General features: G+C 37.6%; 1 protein-coding gene across 1 annotated transcript; it reads right to left on the bottom strand.

The window, feature by feature from the left end:
* Window positions 1-1,214: 1,214 nt before the first annotated feature.
* On the bottom strand, window positions 1,215-16,685 carry barx2 (BARX homeobox 2). Its single transcript, XM_079874889.1, has 4 exons — window positions 16,280-16,685; window positions 7,286-7,556; window positions 2,313-2,397; window positions 1,215-1,845 (listed from the first exon to the last, which is right to left on the bottom strand). Exons 1-4 carry the CDS (start codon window positions 16,464-16,466, stop codon window positions 1,579-1,581), a joined length of 810 nt encoding a protein of 269 aa, XP_079731015.1. The 5' UTR covers window positions 16,467-16,685; the 3' UTR covers window positions 1,215-1,578.
* Window positions 16,686-16,704: the final 19 nt, after the last annotated feature.

Below are 16,704 nucleotides of genomic sequence, written 5' to 3'. Positions count from 1 at the left end.
TGTTGTTAGCCAAACACAGAAAAAAACTATACAAATAAAATCTTTGCAAAAGGCAACATTGGTTTGAAAGAGCTTATGACATGCAGGATAGAAGAGGCTGTGATGTATTTGTGGGCCGTCAGTCAGATGGCTGCCACGGGCTTCGACATGTCCCGCAGATTTTCCTTTTTCTTGGCCGTTTTTTTTTTTTTTTTACTAGTTCGAGTTTGATTTATTAATTGCTTTGCGCCCCTGACAGATTAAGTGGTTTTTCTTACAGTAATAAAACCAGCCTGCACTTAGTGGTGTCATACTGCGCCACACCACAGAGGGGGAAAGGGGTTCAACGTTTTTTGTTGTTTTTTATTCATTCAAAGGGAATGAAATGGGAAGAAACATACAATAGCTAGCATGCTCCATCTGGGAGTTCATATATCATGTGTTTCAGCCTCAAAGAATAGTACTAAACGGCCGTGCAAAGGTTATACACACACACACACAAAAAAAAGTGATTTGAAGAAAGGATTCGGTTGAAATACAATGAATTCGAAGCATGTCACGCATAAAACGAACAAAAGAAACTCCTTTTCTCTGCAAATAGAAAAAGGAAAAACACATTGTCGTTTGGCAGAGAGTGGGCACTTTGGAAGCTTTACTTAAATCAATATTCCCTTTAATGTTTTCTCAAAATTTATGTTCTTTTTCTGTATAAGCTGACAGATTCTTTATCCATTGAGATGTTGAATGGATAAAGCTAATCTTTACCCAAACTGGACAATCCTGCTTTAAAAAGAGCCACATTTTCTCACGTGAAATCCAGAACTCTGTACATGTTTACACTGGTATTCATACTAACCCGTCCTATTAACTTTTAATGGCAGCAGCTTCATGGATGTGTAAAAAAAGGAAAAAATACCTCAAAGGGCACTTTAGCTATTCAAATATATGTGTTTTGGCACAGAATCCCAAGCTACAGTACACAGGTGCACTGTAAACTACAGGCGCAATTAAACAGGTACTATTTACAGGGAAAGAGAGAGAGAGAGAGAGAGAGAGAGAGAGAGAGAGAGAGAGAAACACTTACTGTTTGTTCATTTAGAAGGCGCTGAACCGGCGAGTCTGTGCGATGTTGCCGTATCTGGCAGCATATTATAAAATGTTTTATAAAATACATTTCAGAAAGGCAGCTGTATGACAGAAACATTCAAAGCAATGTTACAATCTTGATCACTGCATCGCCATATGTAGTGGAAAGTATTTGGACACTTCGGCGTACTGTAAAATGCCTGCATGTCATTGCATTAGACAACAAAATCAGCAAACAAATGGGCTCGATGAGTTTTTTGGTGGATGTATGTAACCGCTGGTGAACTTTTGTCCAATTGTTTCATCATTTAACACCAGCAAAAGCATATTTTTTGGTAATACAAGCCACTTGGTTTGATGTTTTGTCATTTTGCAATGACACTCACACATTTTTGTGTCTAAAGCACCCCTATACTGTTTGGTGCCTCTTAAAATCAGGCTTGGGAAGCCGTTTAACTGTCTTCGAAAAGTCTTTCAGTAGCTGTCTTTGGTTGTGCATCAGCATGGCTGTGTTTAGCTGGTGGTCATTTCTTCTGACGGAGATGGAGGAGCCTGTTCTAGCGCCGGGGTTTCCGGACAGACCGACTCGGTAGATGTAGAGGATGTACTGAGATCTTGAGGTTGACATTGGAAGACCTCCTTTTCCACATGCAGCTTCTCCTCCTCCACCAGTTTGGCCGCCAGCCGTTCCTCGGCCTCGATCTCCTCTGTGGTCGGGATGGAGTTCTTCTTAGGTCGGCCTTTAGGCTTGGTTGGAGCCTCGTGTCCTCCTTTTAGCACCTAGAGAAACAGGGACACGTGAAAAATGTGGGTCTAGTCAAAGGTGAGGATGGTTATTACAGTGATTAAGGGAAGATATATAGCCATTCGGGCTGGCCCTCAACGCTCGTTTTTCTCAGAGGTGAACGCGCTCTGGATCTTTTGTTCCTGCTTTGAGAGGTCGATCGCGCTGACGTAGACCTGTACTGTCCTCTAAATCATCGCTCATTTGTCCCACACACACTCACCGAGCAGCCCGGGGCCGTAGCTGTTACACACACTGATTGTATTGAGTGCCGAGAAGGGCAGCTCAACACTGTCTAATGGATTTTTAATGATATGTCTCAGAGTTTCCATTTCCACACAGAAATTTTCAACACAGATGTTTTTATTGATACAAGATGACAGTATCTTAACGACCTAAGTTATCTAAGCAGACAATCCTATGAACTTGTGATGTTAGCCTTGGGCGAGCTCGTTCGACTCACCATTTTCTTCCATTTCATGCGTCTGTTCTGGTACCATGTCTTCACCTGGAGCTGAGTGAGTCCCAGAGACTGAGCCAGGTCCAATCTGCACACACACACACACATACAAAAGCGCAGGTTAAAAGAAAGTGCATAAATCAAACTCAAATAGGTTATTATTCTGTTCCAAAAGTTAAAGAAACCAAAAGTAAGAAACTAAATTATGCTACAACCTAAGATACATATTTATGCCAAAATTATAAGGCGGTATTAAAATAATAAAAAGCGGATTATTTTACCCAAAATAATTTAATTGTGAGTCAAAGTTGCCCTATTTGTATGACATGTGGAGTGCAGTATATCTGGTGCAACAAGTCAGAAATGAACCGGTGATCAGTGCAAAAATGTGCCAAATACTTCAAATATGGGTGTATGTCTTTTAATAAAACTGAATGTGTAATAAGAAGCAATTTGATAAAAAAAAAAAAAAACTCTGAAAATGCTGAATGTGAAGGAAATGTGTTTCTAGAAAACAGCCATAATCGTTCAGGATGGGAATTAATTTATTCCACTGAAGTATTTGACAAAATATATTATTGTTAATAAATCAATTCATCTTAATAAATAAATAAAAAATAAGTATATCTACAGCTTATATGTGTGTGTGTGATTCCAAATCCGACACTTCTGAGTATTGTGAACCTATAGGCAGTGCTAGGTCAGTTTAGGAGCAGAGCATGTGTCGTTCTGACCTGTGAAACCCTCAAGCAAGTAACAAGAATGACTGCAAAGAAGGCGGGAAACTTCAGAGCTGGAAGTAATTGACCGAAATCCCCAAAGTCACCTGTCGTCCTACACATAAAAGCCAGTGGGTGGCCATCTAGAGTGCAGATGTAGATCTAATCACTGCAAAATTCCCAAAGCTGGCATGACATATCAGAAAGTTCTGCCAAGCTCTGAACTGAAGAGTCTTCCCAGGCCGAATGTAATCGCAGACCTCCCGTGGAATGCCATCACGCTTTATCTGGACAGAACAAGGACAAGGTAATCCAGTCATGGAGCTCCTGACTTGCCCGAAGGCAATAGTAGATCTTTTCGGGGCACTTGGGCAGGCAGCGCATGACTAATGCAGCGATTGGTCTGCGGGAACTTGATAGGCAAGGAGGGGACATGCGAGATGGGATTTGAGGGAACGAGAGAGCCACATATCAAACGAGTGCACAGATTTCTGCTACATCTACATTCAGAGTCACGCAGGATTACACAGCTCCTCTGTTGAGCCTCTCAGAGAGTCATATGAGGTGCAGTGATCTTCTGGAAATGAGCAGATTAACACTCGCTCTCAAAAGCCCTTGACTTCGCTCTTTCCTCTTCTCTTCCTCTTTATCTGTTTATTATCTCATTTTTTTCCTGTTTCTTCCAAGTTGTGCATGAGAGACAAGTTTTTATATTGTATGAAAAACGAGCCCGATCTCATGAAAGTGCGTATCTATAGCACGAATGATATTTCTCGTATCATTTATACGCCAAAATGAGTTTTTGCGTACATATGATACGCAGTTTTCGCGTGCATATGATACGCACGCCCTCCTCATCCCTAATCCTACCCAAGGGGTTTACAGTGCGTATCATTTGAACGCAAAAACTCGTTTTTCTCGGCTTTCATGAGATCGTGTTGGAAAAACTAAATGGTAAATGTCCTTAAATGGAAGTAGATGCTAACACTATGGTATTTTATTACATCTAATTTATTACGTTGCTGCAGCAAATATATTTTTATGTATTTTGAATCTGGGTATCAATTTCATATACATTATGTCTCTAATTCTGTTGTCTCTTTTAATATAATAAAACATTTAGGATTAATTTGTATTATTACATTTTATTATAGTGAGACTCTCTCATCCCAGTCTCACATAATTACCAAATAAATACATCTCAACAATAATAATTCTGTAAAAATAATTTCATAAAATTAAAACTATACCACCAATTACATTTTGCACCATGTATTTTCATGTACTTTTCATAAAGTAATACCACTGTATTTGTAGTGCTTTTATTGATGCTAAAAGAAAACAAACGTTAATCGTCTTGCAAACTGACAAAGTAAAACATGAAAAATGTTTTTATTTATTTGTTAAGTGTCACATGTCATATCACACTGAGGTATGTTTAAGGAAAACGTATGCCTACGAGTGGTGGGGATTTCTCTTTTTTTAAGCAGCAGTCTAGCTGTCTGTCATTTGTGGCTGTTTCTGTGCTGTAATTGGTGGTAAGAAAAGCACCTCTGTGTTTGTGCTTATTATTCTTCAGAGAGAAACCACACACACACACACACTGCATTCCAATGCCGGCACACTCCTTGCAACTATGAGCCTAATTTAAGCTCAGTTTGGGTTCTGACATTTATTCATAATGATGATGAAGATGATTATAATCATCTCTGCCTCATAAAAAAAAAAAAAAAAGCATTAAAACTTCATGATATAAATCATTATGTTCCATATTGCGACATGTTTTTTATTGCTTTCATGTTCTGATTGTGTGGGCTAGGCGGAGAAGCCAAAAACAGCACAACACCTTCAGGTCGTCTTTGAGATTGATAAACACAAACCCGAGGCGTTCTGAGGCCCATTCCTCAAACTTGCCAGAAGATGAGGAATTCCCCTCACTTGTTTTTCATTCAGCCATGAATGAATTTGTTCGTTCCTGAGGCAAAGTGTGTGACAGAGTGATAGAGCAGAGGCTAACCATGACCTAGCGGTGAACTAAGCGGCCTTGAGCCAAAACCTTCCCCAAATGACCCGACAGACTCTTCCATGCCAGCTTCTCTTGCAGAACTTTGCATACTTGGGTCAGTGATTTCTGAGAAAATTACTTATTATTCTAAATTAAGAATGAATAATAAATTGGTAACTATATTGGGATCAATCATGCATAGTTTTATTTTTATTACATACTATAATTATTATTTATCAGTCTGATTAGGCTATATATATATAACATTTATTTAAACATAATTTTTAAAAACAAGCCCTAATATTGTTTTATTCCAATATCAGACAAATTAGACTGATATACTAATAATAGTAATAGTATATGATAAAATAAAACTATGATTGATCCTGATATAGTTACCAATATTCATAGGCTTTTTCCTGTCCTCACAATAAAATTGCCAACCAAGAATTTTCTATATGTTTTTTCCTGTGAGCTTTTTGTTTTTTATGCTTATTTATGTTTTTGTTTTTTGTTTTTGTTTTTTTGTTTTTTTGCTAAACAATTTTTGTCAGATAAATACCTTAATAAAGTTTAATGTATTGTTCTTAAACATGTAACACTTATAGAGTAAAACATTTTCTTCACATTTTTATGGTTTAATCGAAGGTGTGGGGTCATTTAAAAAAAAGAAAACATTTTTGTTTATTACTATCTATCTATCTATAATACACACACATGCACACGCACATATATGCATGCATATATATATATATATATATATATATATATGTGTGTGTGTGTGTGTGTGTGTGCATGTGCGCTTGTGTGCATGTGTGTGTGTATACTTTCATAACTCATTTTAGCTAATCTTTTGCATGGATGCTCAATCAAACAATACTTCATCTTTGAGTCGATATGAGACTACAACTGCATGATGCATGGGAATATTTGTTTTCATGTTTTATGAAAGAAAAGAGCACTATCTGTAAAACAAAAGTGAATAAGTGGAGTGTGTAAGAGAGAGTCTTGCGGCGGGTGTCTTGACTTTGCACGTATGGTGGTGCTGACAGTTTTCAGACAATTATGTCTGACAGCTCATATGTCGCTGAAGGACAGAATCCATCCTTAGGCTGTGTCTGACCAAAAATTCTGAGAATTGTGCATGTGTGTGTGTGTGTGTGTGGCAGACACGCTCAGAATCATTGTAGGTGGGACAGAACTGATTTTTTTGGGATTTTTACCCAAATACACCCTTAGGGCTCTAATGGAAACACATCCACTCCGGCCAAATCTAAACACAGAGCCAAACTGAAATGGAAAATGTGTTATTGCCGGAAAAAAAAAACCTGTCCCATGCGAGAAGACCCACGACACGTAAATTACCTCATCTCATTGTACAAAGCCCCAAAGTTTTTTTAAATACACCTGCGTGTGCTTTAAATGATTGGCATGAAATCAATGTAATACATTTTTGTTTGCTTTTCTTGGCATGTGTCCCTGTTGTCTTGAATGGGGTAGTGTTTCTTTTAAAGGCTTCTTTTGCTATTCGAAGCATGGTTGAAATGTTACTGTCGTCTTAACTACAATACTGAGCAATGTAATAGTTTGGCTAACAGTGATTTGCTTCAGGTTAAAGTGTTTATTCCAGGCTATAAGTGCACTTAGAATTATTTTCATTCATTGCTTAAAGTCAACATCAAATCTCTGTTTCATTGTGCAAGATTCATCAATGCACATTGCCAAATTAGAAAATGGTTTTCTCTGTAATTTGTGCATTATTTAATGCCAATTTGGTATGTTCAAATCAATTCCCAGAAATAAACATGTAAAAAAACAGGGGTTTTTTTAATGTCATTTTTTTTTTCATACATTTTTCCACCCAATAAATATATATTTTTAAAAATTACATTTGTGAATAACGTTTTCACTTTTCCGGTATAACTCTGACAGGCCATGTACGAGGCACGAATACTGCACTGTAAAAAAATATTTTTTAACAACTGAATAACTTTCAGATAACTTTTTTTATCTTTTGCCAAATCAACCTTTTTTGATTTGGGTGAATGTATGTGGTTCAGATAACATAATATTTTGAGAATTAATTAAACCAATTTCCTTCACCATATTTACTCAAATTTTTTATTTCAACGAACTCAAATTTTAAGGCAACCAGGTAACTTACTTTTTTTTAAGTTAAACCAACAATAATGTATTACAGTGTGGAGAAATGCCCTCGCACACAGTAAAATCAAGTGTAAAAGCCCTCTGACCTGTCGGGAGTGGAGAGGTATTTCTGCTTCTGGAACTTCTTCTCCAGGCCCAGGAGCTGCAGCTCCGTGAAGATGGTGCGGCTGCGGCGGGGTTTCTTCAGTCGCGGGGCGGAGTGCTCCGTCTCTGACTCGCTGCTGATGCTGACGGGGGTCTCGCTGTGCGTGGGCTCGGAGGTGAGCGGGTGCTGGGGTGAGAGAAGGGGCAGGTGTGGAGACTGAGGCTGGTGTGTGATCACAGAGAGGAGAGGGTACGATCTCAGAGGGGTAGAGCCTGGGGGAACACAGTCAATGAAACGCTCTTGTTAGCACTGATAGCACACAAATATTGACAGACGTTGTTGGGGGAAAACATTAATGAAGAGGCAACTCTTTATAATAAGGTCACATTGATTCAAATTTTTAACTCAAAAGCAACGTCAACGACCGCGCCAAACACTGTAGGCTGGCTTCACATTCCTCTGGTGTGCAAGCCTCAAAATAAAATCATAATGAAAAAAGGCTCGGAACTATGGAAACTTGTTTCCGCCACGGAATAAAAAAGCTGATTGCGACTTTTTTCACTCGCAATTCTTTATATCTTGCAGTTTGGACTTTATTTCTCACAATTCTGAGTTTATATCTCACAATTCTGACTTATTTTCTTACAATAATGAGTTCATAACTAGGAATTTTGTCTTTATTTCTCACAATTCAGAGTTTATATCTCAGAATTTTGACTTTTTTTCCTCACAATTGTGAGTTTATAACTCAGAGGTTTTTTTTTTTTTTTTTTTTTCTCACAATTGCAAATTTATAAAAAGTAAGGTTAGGATTATGAGATATAGACTTGCAATTAAAAAAAATTTAACTGCAACTTTTTTAACTCGAAATAACTTGAAGTGCTTTATATCTTGCAATTTGGAATTTGTTACTCACAATTCCGATTTTATAGCTCACAATTGTGATTTTTTTTCTCAGAATTGCAAGTTTATATCTTGCAGTTCAGACTTCTGAATTTATTAAGTCACATTTCAGATTTTTTTTTTTTTTCTCAGAATTGTGAGAATTTCTCAGAATAAACTCAGAATTGCAAAAAAAAAAAAAAAAAAAAATTGTGAAATATAAACTTGCAATTTATAAAAGTAATTGCAACTCTTTCTCACAATACAGACAAACTCGCAATTTACAAGCTGCTAAATTGAGCCAGCCGAAACCCTTATTTTAAACCAGCCATCATGTCCGAGTGAACTCAAAGCTTGTAATGGTCTCGCCCCGCGTCAGTAATGGTGTAGGTAAGTGTTAAGAGTTTTGCCCTGTGAGATGTAAGGTGCTGAACTGTGGTGATGTAACTGCTGTTTCACACTGAACTCTGAGGATGATGATACACGCTGTCACCGACACAATGCACTCTGGGTAATAATTTTTAACTGGGGCATCTGTACGACCCTCCCTTACAGTTTTAATACTTCCAACTCTCTCTCTTTGTCTCCTGCTCTTTCTTAACTCAGACATCAGCGAGACGCCAGAGTCCATAAAATGCAACACGGGACCCGTCTGAGCTGAGAGAGAGCGTAATACCTCCAAGAGAAATAAAGCTTGTGTCATCAAGCTAAAAAAAAACTGATCCTGTGATTTATTGCAGTAAAGTGAGAATGGAAGAGCGTTTCGTGAAATGAATACATCACGTCATGTCCCTTTCACAGGCAAATTGGTCACAATCTTAATTCACGTAAGCTCTTATGTCTCTACAGTCTTATCTGATCATTCGATTGCTTAGATAAAGAAATGACTGTGGTAAAGCCAAATATGTGATCAAATATCATTTCCTTTTTGAATATGACCTGAAGGAAACATTTAAAGGCATTAAGGTTTTGTATTTGAAGTTGTTTACTGAAAATATTTCTTCTCTTAAATACTGTCACCCTCCTTTTTTGAGCATAGATATGAACATAAATGGTTGTAATTCACAAATTATCTGTAATACAGACCATAGGCTGGGATATTATTAATATTATTATATTATATAAGTATTATTACAGATTATTCAGTGCTTTGAAACACAGAAGCCCAAACTAAAACAGCTGACTGTATAAATGCACTGATACCCCATAATTTAAAAAAGCCTAGGATATGTAAGTAATTACAATAAGGCCCGCAGTGTATGTTCTCGCTAAAAACATAAGATTGTTGCCTATCATAATAGTAGAATAAGTACCCCTTACTTCTAAAATACTTATTCAAATAATTTACTAATTTTCCTGGTTGTTACCCCTTCATTCCCCAAACGTTTGTTAAAAAAAACCCATATTTTATAGGTATAAAAGAGGCATATTTTACACATACATACTTTATAGGTACACTATAACTACTGAAAGTTTCGATGTAAATTCGTTTTACTTACGCTGTACTCTGTGGGCTGTAGGCTAAAGCGTTACAGTAGCTTTAAGTGAGAAAATTAAAGTATAAAAAAAGTTATAGAAGTTTAATTTTACATATTCAACGCTATCTCACGACTAATTCGTACATATTTTGCGAGGTGGCTAATTCGTACGATTTGTCTAAACCCCAGTGATGGGTACCCTGTAAAAAAGTGAATAGTTGGATCAACTTAAAAAAATTACTTCAATTGGTAACACCTAAAGAAATTAAGTTTTCTCAACTTAAATTATCACGTTTTATTGTGAAAAATGTGATAATTTAAGTTGAGAAAACTTAATTTCTTTAGGTGTTACCAATTGAAGTACTGGTAATTTTTTTAAGTTGATCCAACTGTTCACTTTTTATAGTGTAGGTTTAGGGGCGGGGTCAGGGGTCGGTCATTTGTACGAATTCATACGAATTAAATACAATTGAGCAAAAGTCATATGAGTGAGGTTGTACGAAGTCAAACGAATTAGTCACCTCGTAAAATACATACGAATTGGCGTGAGATCGCCTTGACATTTTCTGTTATACAAAATATATATTTTACAAAAAAAAAATGGACTCTAAAATTGCTCGAGAAAAAAAAGTCGTATGTCTAACCAAGTTGTGTTCCAAATTTAAAGTTGGTATCACAAAAATGTACTAAAAGGATTATACGAATTATTCTTAATCTGTTATGATTACTAAAATATGTGAATAAAACGTGAAAGTGTCTCGAGCTTGTGTTCACCACAGGCCTTATTTCAGGCTTTTAACCACAAACCCATTCAAAAACTCCAATGACTAAGAGATGATGGAAGCGGAAGTGCTAAAATGCTAATTAGTTTCTGGGTTTCGGCCTACAGAAATATGCCATCCCTGCAGCACTCTACGGTTCTGAAGAATGAATCATACAGACCCCCATACAGTCTGTACAAAACATGTACATTTTTAATGAGCAACATAGTGGAAGGACAGGACATTTTTCCACACACACAAAGGCACAAACATGCATGTACTCACACTTGCACACAAATCAGGATGATCTCATTGTTGTCAATGCAACACGTCTAGGCATGACATCCCTTCTGGCTCATCTGTTTTTCCCTCTTTCCCTCCCTGTTCTTTCTTCAAAATCTATAACATCTATCACTCAATTCAAATCTATCAATCCCAATCTATCTATCTAGCCTGTAAATATTTGTTCTGTATAATTATCACAACAGCAGACGCATAGACATGCTATTTCTCTCATTTGTAGCAAATTAATCCTAAACCTGTTACACCTTCACATTTACACTAGTTCACTTTTATTAGACAATCAACAAGCTGCTTAACCGTATCCTAGATCACAGTTAATTAGCTCGCTTACTTAAACGAGTCAATGAGATCATTTTCCCGAGGCCTTATTATTATAACGCCACACTTCTGGATTAAGTCGTGCTCATGTTTTGAGGAAAGTAGAGTGAAAATTGTGTTCTAAAAAAAGCAGTAACATTTCATTTGACCTAAAAATATTTTTGGTGTTGCGTTTCCTTGTTATGACATGCCGGGTTCAGGAAATCTTTTGTGCTTCGAGTTCATCATCTTGACCTGTCATTCATGTGTTGTGAACGAAGTGACAAGTTTTCATGACTCGCAATCAAGCTGAACCTCGTGCTTTCTGCAGATGATGGGCAAAAAACAGTAGCAAACGTTAAGCTCTTGATTGCGCTCTTTCAGTCCTGTCTTATTTTCCCTGACTGATTGGATTCCAGCGAGATGATTTCATTTGGCACTTGATGAACATTTGAACTCTTAATAACACGGTACAGTTTGTTTGGTTGGGCCATGTGGTGACAGATTTAATGTTTCATCACTCGTTTGTGTTTTTATTTCTCAATATTTATTATCCAGTGAGTTCTGAAGAACAGAAAAAAACACACAAGATAGACTCTGCAAGCGAATGGATAGAGTGGATTTTTCTAAAAGTCCCTTGCTGAAGCCGAATTTGCCTAAGCAAGATAATGTTAGTTAATGCAGCTGATGGATTTCTTCCAGGAATCTAACAACAGCACTTCTAAACTAAAGTGATCAAGCAGTGTATACTTCTGTCTATAATACTTATAAATGTTTAGACATGAAACAAAACCCTGTGAATGATTTGGCAGGTTTGCCCAAAGGGTGAATACAGCTACTTAGATATTCACCCTGATAATGCATTTCCATAAATGTGTAAAGCCACACCCTCCGGGTTGCATCATGGGTGAGGTCTGACGATCGTGACAAAATGCGTCCGTAATTGTGTGTTTTATTTTATATGTGTGTGAACATAACTGGTTCTCGTCTGAATGACATCTGCTTTCATTGTCTGCAGTTAATAAATGTGAAGACAGGTTGTGGACGGTTGTGATGGTTTACTCCTCTATGGGAGACTCATCCTCCTATTAGGCTGTTTTTCAGCATGCTGTCATAGAAGATTACACTATCGACGATTTGTATCTGCATCTCCTCCTTTCCCGCGTTCTAGTTAAAGACATGTCTCCAAACGAAATATTAAAACCTGTTATTACACTCTCACGTCAAGTTTGTAAGTGGTAGGACCAGGGTGTGTGGGGGTTGGTGTTTATAGGATGTGTGTATGTCGTATATAGAAATATACAATTATAGTAATGAATGAAACTTCCACACGCAGTTGATTGACAGATAAACTGTGCACTCCTATGTTTTCAGCGAACAGTTTGCTTTGTGCATTCAGTTTAACCGCATTGAAGAGGGCAAATGTTATCAATCAACTGAACTGCATGTGTAAATGCATTTTAAATGCATTATGTTCTTTGTCCATGCAATAAATGCTCGTCCCTTAAAGAGTGCGGTTTTATAGTGTATAGGCCATTTAATCCCACTGCCCTGGTAATGTTAATGGTAGCCTATGAACCATAATTTCACCAAGTACAACATGTTCCTGGATCAACATCTTTATTGATCCTGGACCAACATTCCAAACAACCAATCAGATTTTAGGGTCTAGTTCAGGCTTAAAACCAGGGTTAGATGCTTCTACATCCGTGTTATTCACATATCATTTCCCTCTGATTTTAGGGATAACTTATGGGTACGGTTAGGTTTAGGGGTAGGGATAGGAATGTATCTTCATATCTACACATAAAGTTTCATATTACAGGTATTGCACACACATGAGAAGTCGGGGCTGAAATCAATCATGTTTGAGTTTGGAAGTTGACAGGGAACAAATTGGACCTCCGCCCAAACGTCTTTTATATTTAAATACGTATAATTGCTTGTTTTGTTTATGAAATATCATGTCATTTTCTGCTAATTGACTGCAGACTCTCCTGTAGTATTTTGACGTGTCGTACAGCGGCTCCTAGTGGCGACAGCGTTTACAGTATGAGCTCAGAGTTATGATGATGAGGGAGAGTCCAGAGCCAGTGGCCTTTCAGTGAGTGCCAGTCTTAATGCCAGCTACATTCTATATTAAGCATTACCATCCATTGATGTGCTGGCATATAGAGTATCTCACACCCCTCAGATTGAAAAGAGACAGTGCGCGCAGCGTTCTGATATTCGGGCTGGATATTCTATCCTCACCCCCGGCCTGCCAAAACTCTCGCACTGCCTTTACCTCACAGCTGGACTTACAAACACAAGGAAGCATGTGCGCATTCAAGCATGCATGTGTATGACTTCATACATGTGTGTGTATACGTCTGTGTGCATGTTGTGTTGTGCTTACATGGTGCTTACAGTGTGTTTGAAGGGTTGTGCGTGAAGAAAGTGAGTAAACTCTTAAAGCTATTTTTATCGTGGTCCCATCCATTCAGAGGAAGTGTCTCCGATTTCACAAACTGCACAGCAGGAATGAGGGAGCAAAGATGCTTTCTGTCAGCACACATGGAGTCTGGACTGGATACTTTGCGCTTTTCTGGCCTAGTTTGGAATTTTGCACTGCAACACTTGCTGCTAAATCACTTCCATTTGTCGGTAACGCTTTATTTTACAGTGTCCTTGTTACAAGTACTTATTATAGTATAAATCTTGCGAAATGACAAGCAACTAACCCTAAATGTAATTCATATAACTTTGAGTCAACAAAATGTTCAAACGGGACCATCAAAATAAAGTGTTACCAGTACTAAGTAACTACATGTCAACTCTCATTAGAGTATTAATGGACTGTCTTCTTAATATCTGCTAACTCTTTATTATGATGCTCCTCAACAGATATTCTACTGACTAGTAACTTTGCAATGTCAACTTATTCTAACCCGAACCCTAACTTATACTGTGAGAGTTACTAATAGAGTTAGTAGACATGTCGGTGCAACGTTACTTAAATTCAATAGAAAATTCAAAATAAAGTGAATGAATTGTTACTCAGTTTTATACACAAATACATGTGAAAATAACAAACCTCAATACTCCAATACTGGCTTCGTCATCATTTTAATATGCTCTGGTGACGCCTGGTTGTGAAATGAGCAAAATTAATAAAGGAAAATGTCTTTATGGTTTTGTGTTAAAGGTTAGCGAAACAAGAAAGCTATCCCTCAAAGCAAAACAGGATTTGCTGTGAGATCAGTCATTCTGACCTGAAAAACTTGCTTGTCTTACAAGTGTCAAAAGTAACACTTAGTTTTACGAGACAAGGAGATTTTATCCGGTCGTACAAGAAACAGACAAAACAAATCAAAATGGCCTGCACTGGAATGGATAACTGTCAATACTGTACATTTCCTGCACACGTCAAGTGTTAATAGGGAACGCTTATTGAGTATATGGAACAGTGAGTTTGTTTTCAAATGACAACCGGAATAATATTTGATCTGTGATGATGCTCTCTTTGGAAAATCACAGAGTTAAGTCCTTGCTAAACCTTCGGATGGGTCACAAATGCTCTTAATCAATCCCTTAAACCTAATTACACGCGGGCCGCTACCAATACTGCATGACACCATCATGATCTTCAGGGTCAAACGCTTTTGTACACGTCCCATGTTGGCCGATGTATTACAACCCGGATTAATGACATGCCAGGAACATTTGGAAATGTCTTGTGAACTTCGCACAATGCTTCTCATCACGCTGGAATGACATCGCACCTGTTGCTTCAGGATGTCATACCTGACTGCATCCTATGTTGCATAGTCAAGTGTGTGGCAACAGTTCTCTAAATAGATAAATGTCCTGTGGCTTCCAAGAGTTTGTGTTCCTTGGGGCAAGTAAGAGGAGAATATGTCATTATTTTACCACAGATACCCAACTCATTATAAATGTGACAGTTTAAATGAATGAAACAAATGCAGTTTGGAGAATGTGCACACACCTGAACCCTGAGGTCAGTGAAGCACAACGCTCAAAGCATGGTGTGCAGAAAAGGGTTTAAAGATGAAATATGATGAGAGTGTTGTCTGGCTGTGCAATGATAAATCATCAGAGAGGTGTGGTGATATTTCAAAGGAGTGCCAACTATTAATCTATTGAACTGTCAAAACATTTCTGTGGCCATTTTCTTTATTATTTAATTTAATATCATTTGAGCACTATCTGGTGCAAATAAAATAAATATGTGTAATGTATATACGAAATGAATGTTAGATGTTGACAATATCAGTCAACAATCAGACAAAGTTAATGTAAAGGTAATACATATACGTTCACGCAATTAAATCAATCACACAATTTTATGTTAGCCTATAAGATTAAATGTAATTGTGTAAGCTGTTTCGTTATCTCGTGTGTTTTCGCCAGTGGATGTTGCTGTCGGTGCGAATTCAACTTTATCGCACAAACAGTGTTTACAGTTTAACTCACGACCTACTGACATGTTTTGAACTTAAATGCGTCCAATCAACTCATTTAAATAGGAATATGAACATGTTAAAGCGCGCTTATATTGCGCAAGAAGACGGACTGCTTTGGTAAATATATGCAAGCAATGTTTATTATTTTCAAGTGGACGTGGTTTAATTAAGGGCAAAAATATCAATAATAAACACAAGTTTTCTGGCTCGCAAACAATGGGTTCAGTAATAGGCTATTTTATCCCCCCTACTATTAGTTCGTAAAGAGGAAAAAAGCGTGCAGTTCCTGGCTAAAATGAACACATTATAAGAAAGCAAAATACGTGGTACACTCAACTCGGGAAAAGTATCCTTCAAATTATTATTGTTCAAAAATATTGTTCAAATATTTCATATATATGTAGGCTATATATAAAACATGTCTACAGTGTGCATGCAAAAGAGCATAGCATATATATACACTGTAGAAATGTTTTCATTATTAAACCTTCAATTTAACTTGTCACAATAATTTGTTTAGTTTCTTCTCATATTATGACTAGATTTTCCACTCGATTTTATTAGTAATTGCAATAAAATTCAAAAAGTTCAACGCGTCAGTTGTTTCAATGGGCTGAATTTGCAGTGCAAGTGTTGTTGTTGTTTTTCAGTTATGAGGGCAAAGAAATTATTACAAATATAAAAGTCAAAGAGAAAGTGAGAAGACAAGAAAAGTGAAAGATATCAATGCCCATTCAAAATTACTCAGCATTTCAAATAATAAGCAAAAAAAAAATCTCTTGAAAAGCTGTGAACAGGCGTCACTTACCCGAGCATGAATGCAGAGGTTTGGGTCTGACGATTAAAGAGGGACAAACCGAGTAAAGAGAAAGTTTCTCGAAGTAATCACATGTTTCCTTGGAGAGGATCTCGTCGATCATGAAAGTCTTGTATCGTCTTCTGACTGCTTTCAGCTGCGCGCTGCTCGCGAGTCTCAGCTCTGCTTGGCAATGCATAGTGTCCAGATACGCGCCTTCAGCGGGACGCTCGAGACAAAAGCTCTGATATTCGCCTCGTTAAAAGTTGTGTAAAACTTATTGCATGTGCTACTGATCTAAAACGACATCTCATCTGAACAGCCCTGGCGTGCTCTCGCTGCTAGTGTCTGCAGTGTCTCATTCATGAAGCGAGTGCGCGCTGCGCTCTGAGTCACCGCTATATAAACCAGCTCTCCTGTCACTACACAGCAGACAC

Source organism: Squalius cephalus (genome assembly GCF_949319135.1).
Source record: "Squalius cephalus genome assembly, chromosome: 6".
In the NCBI taxonomy this organism is placed as follows: Eukaryota; Metazoa; Chordata; class Actinopteri; order Cypriniformes; family Leuciscidae; genus Squalius; species Squalius cephalus.
The sequence above is the reverse complement of the archived record's forward strand: the minus strand, read 5'-3'. Positions and strand labels throughout refer to the sequence as shown.

Coding starts and splice junctions, on each gene's coding strand:
- barx2 (XM_079874889.1), bottom strand. CDS start 16,466: ATGCATTGCCAAGCAGAGCTGAGACTCGCGAGCAGCGCGCAGCTGAAA. Junction 7,557..16,279: donor ACCTCTGCATTCATGCTCGG/GTAAGTGACGCC, acceptor GTGTTCCCCCAG/GCTCTACCCCTCTGAGATCG. Junction 2,398..7,285: donor TACCTCTCCACTCCCGACAG/GTCAGAGGGCTT, acceptor GTGTGTGTGCAG/ATTGGACCTGGCTCAGTCTC.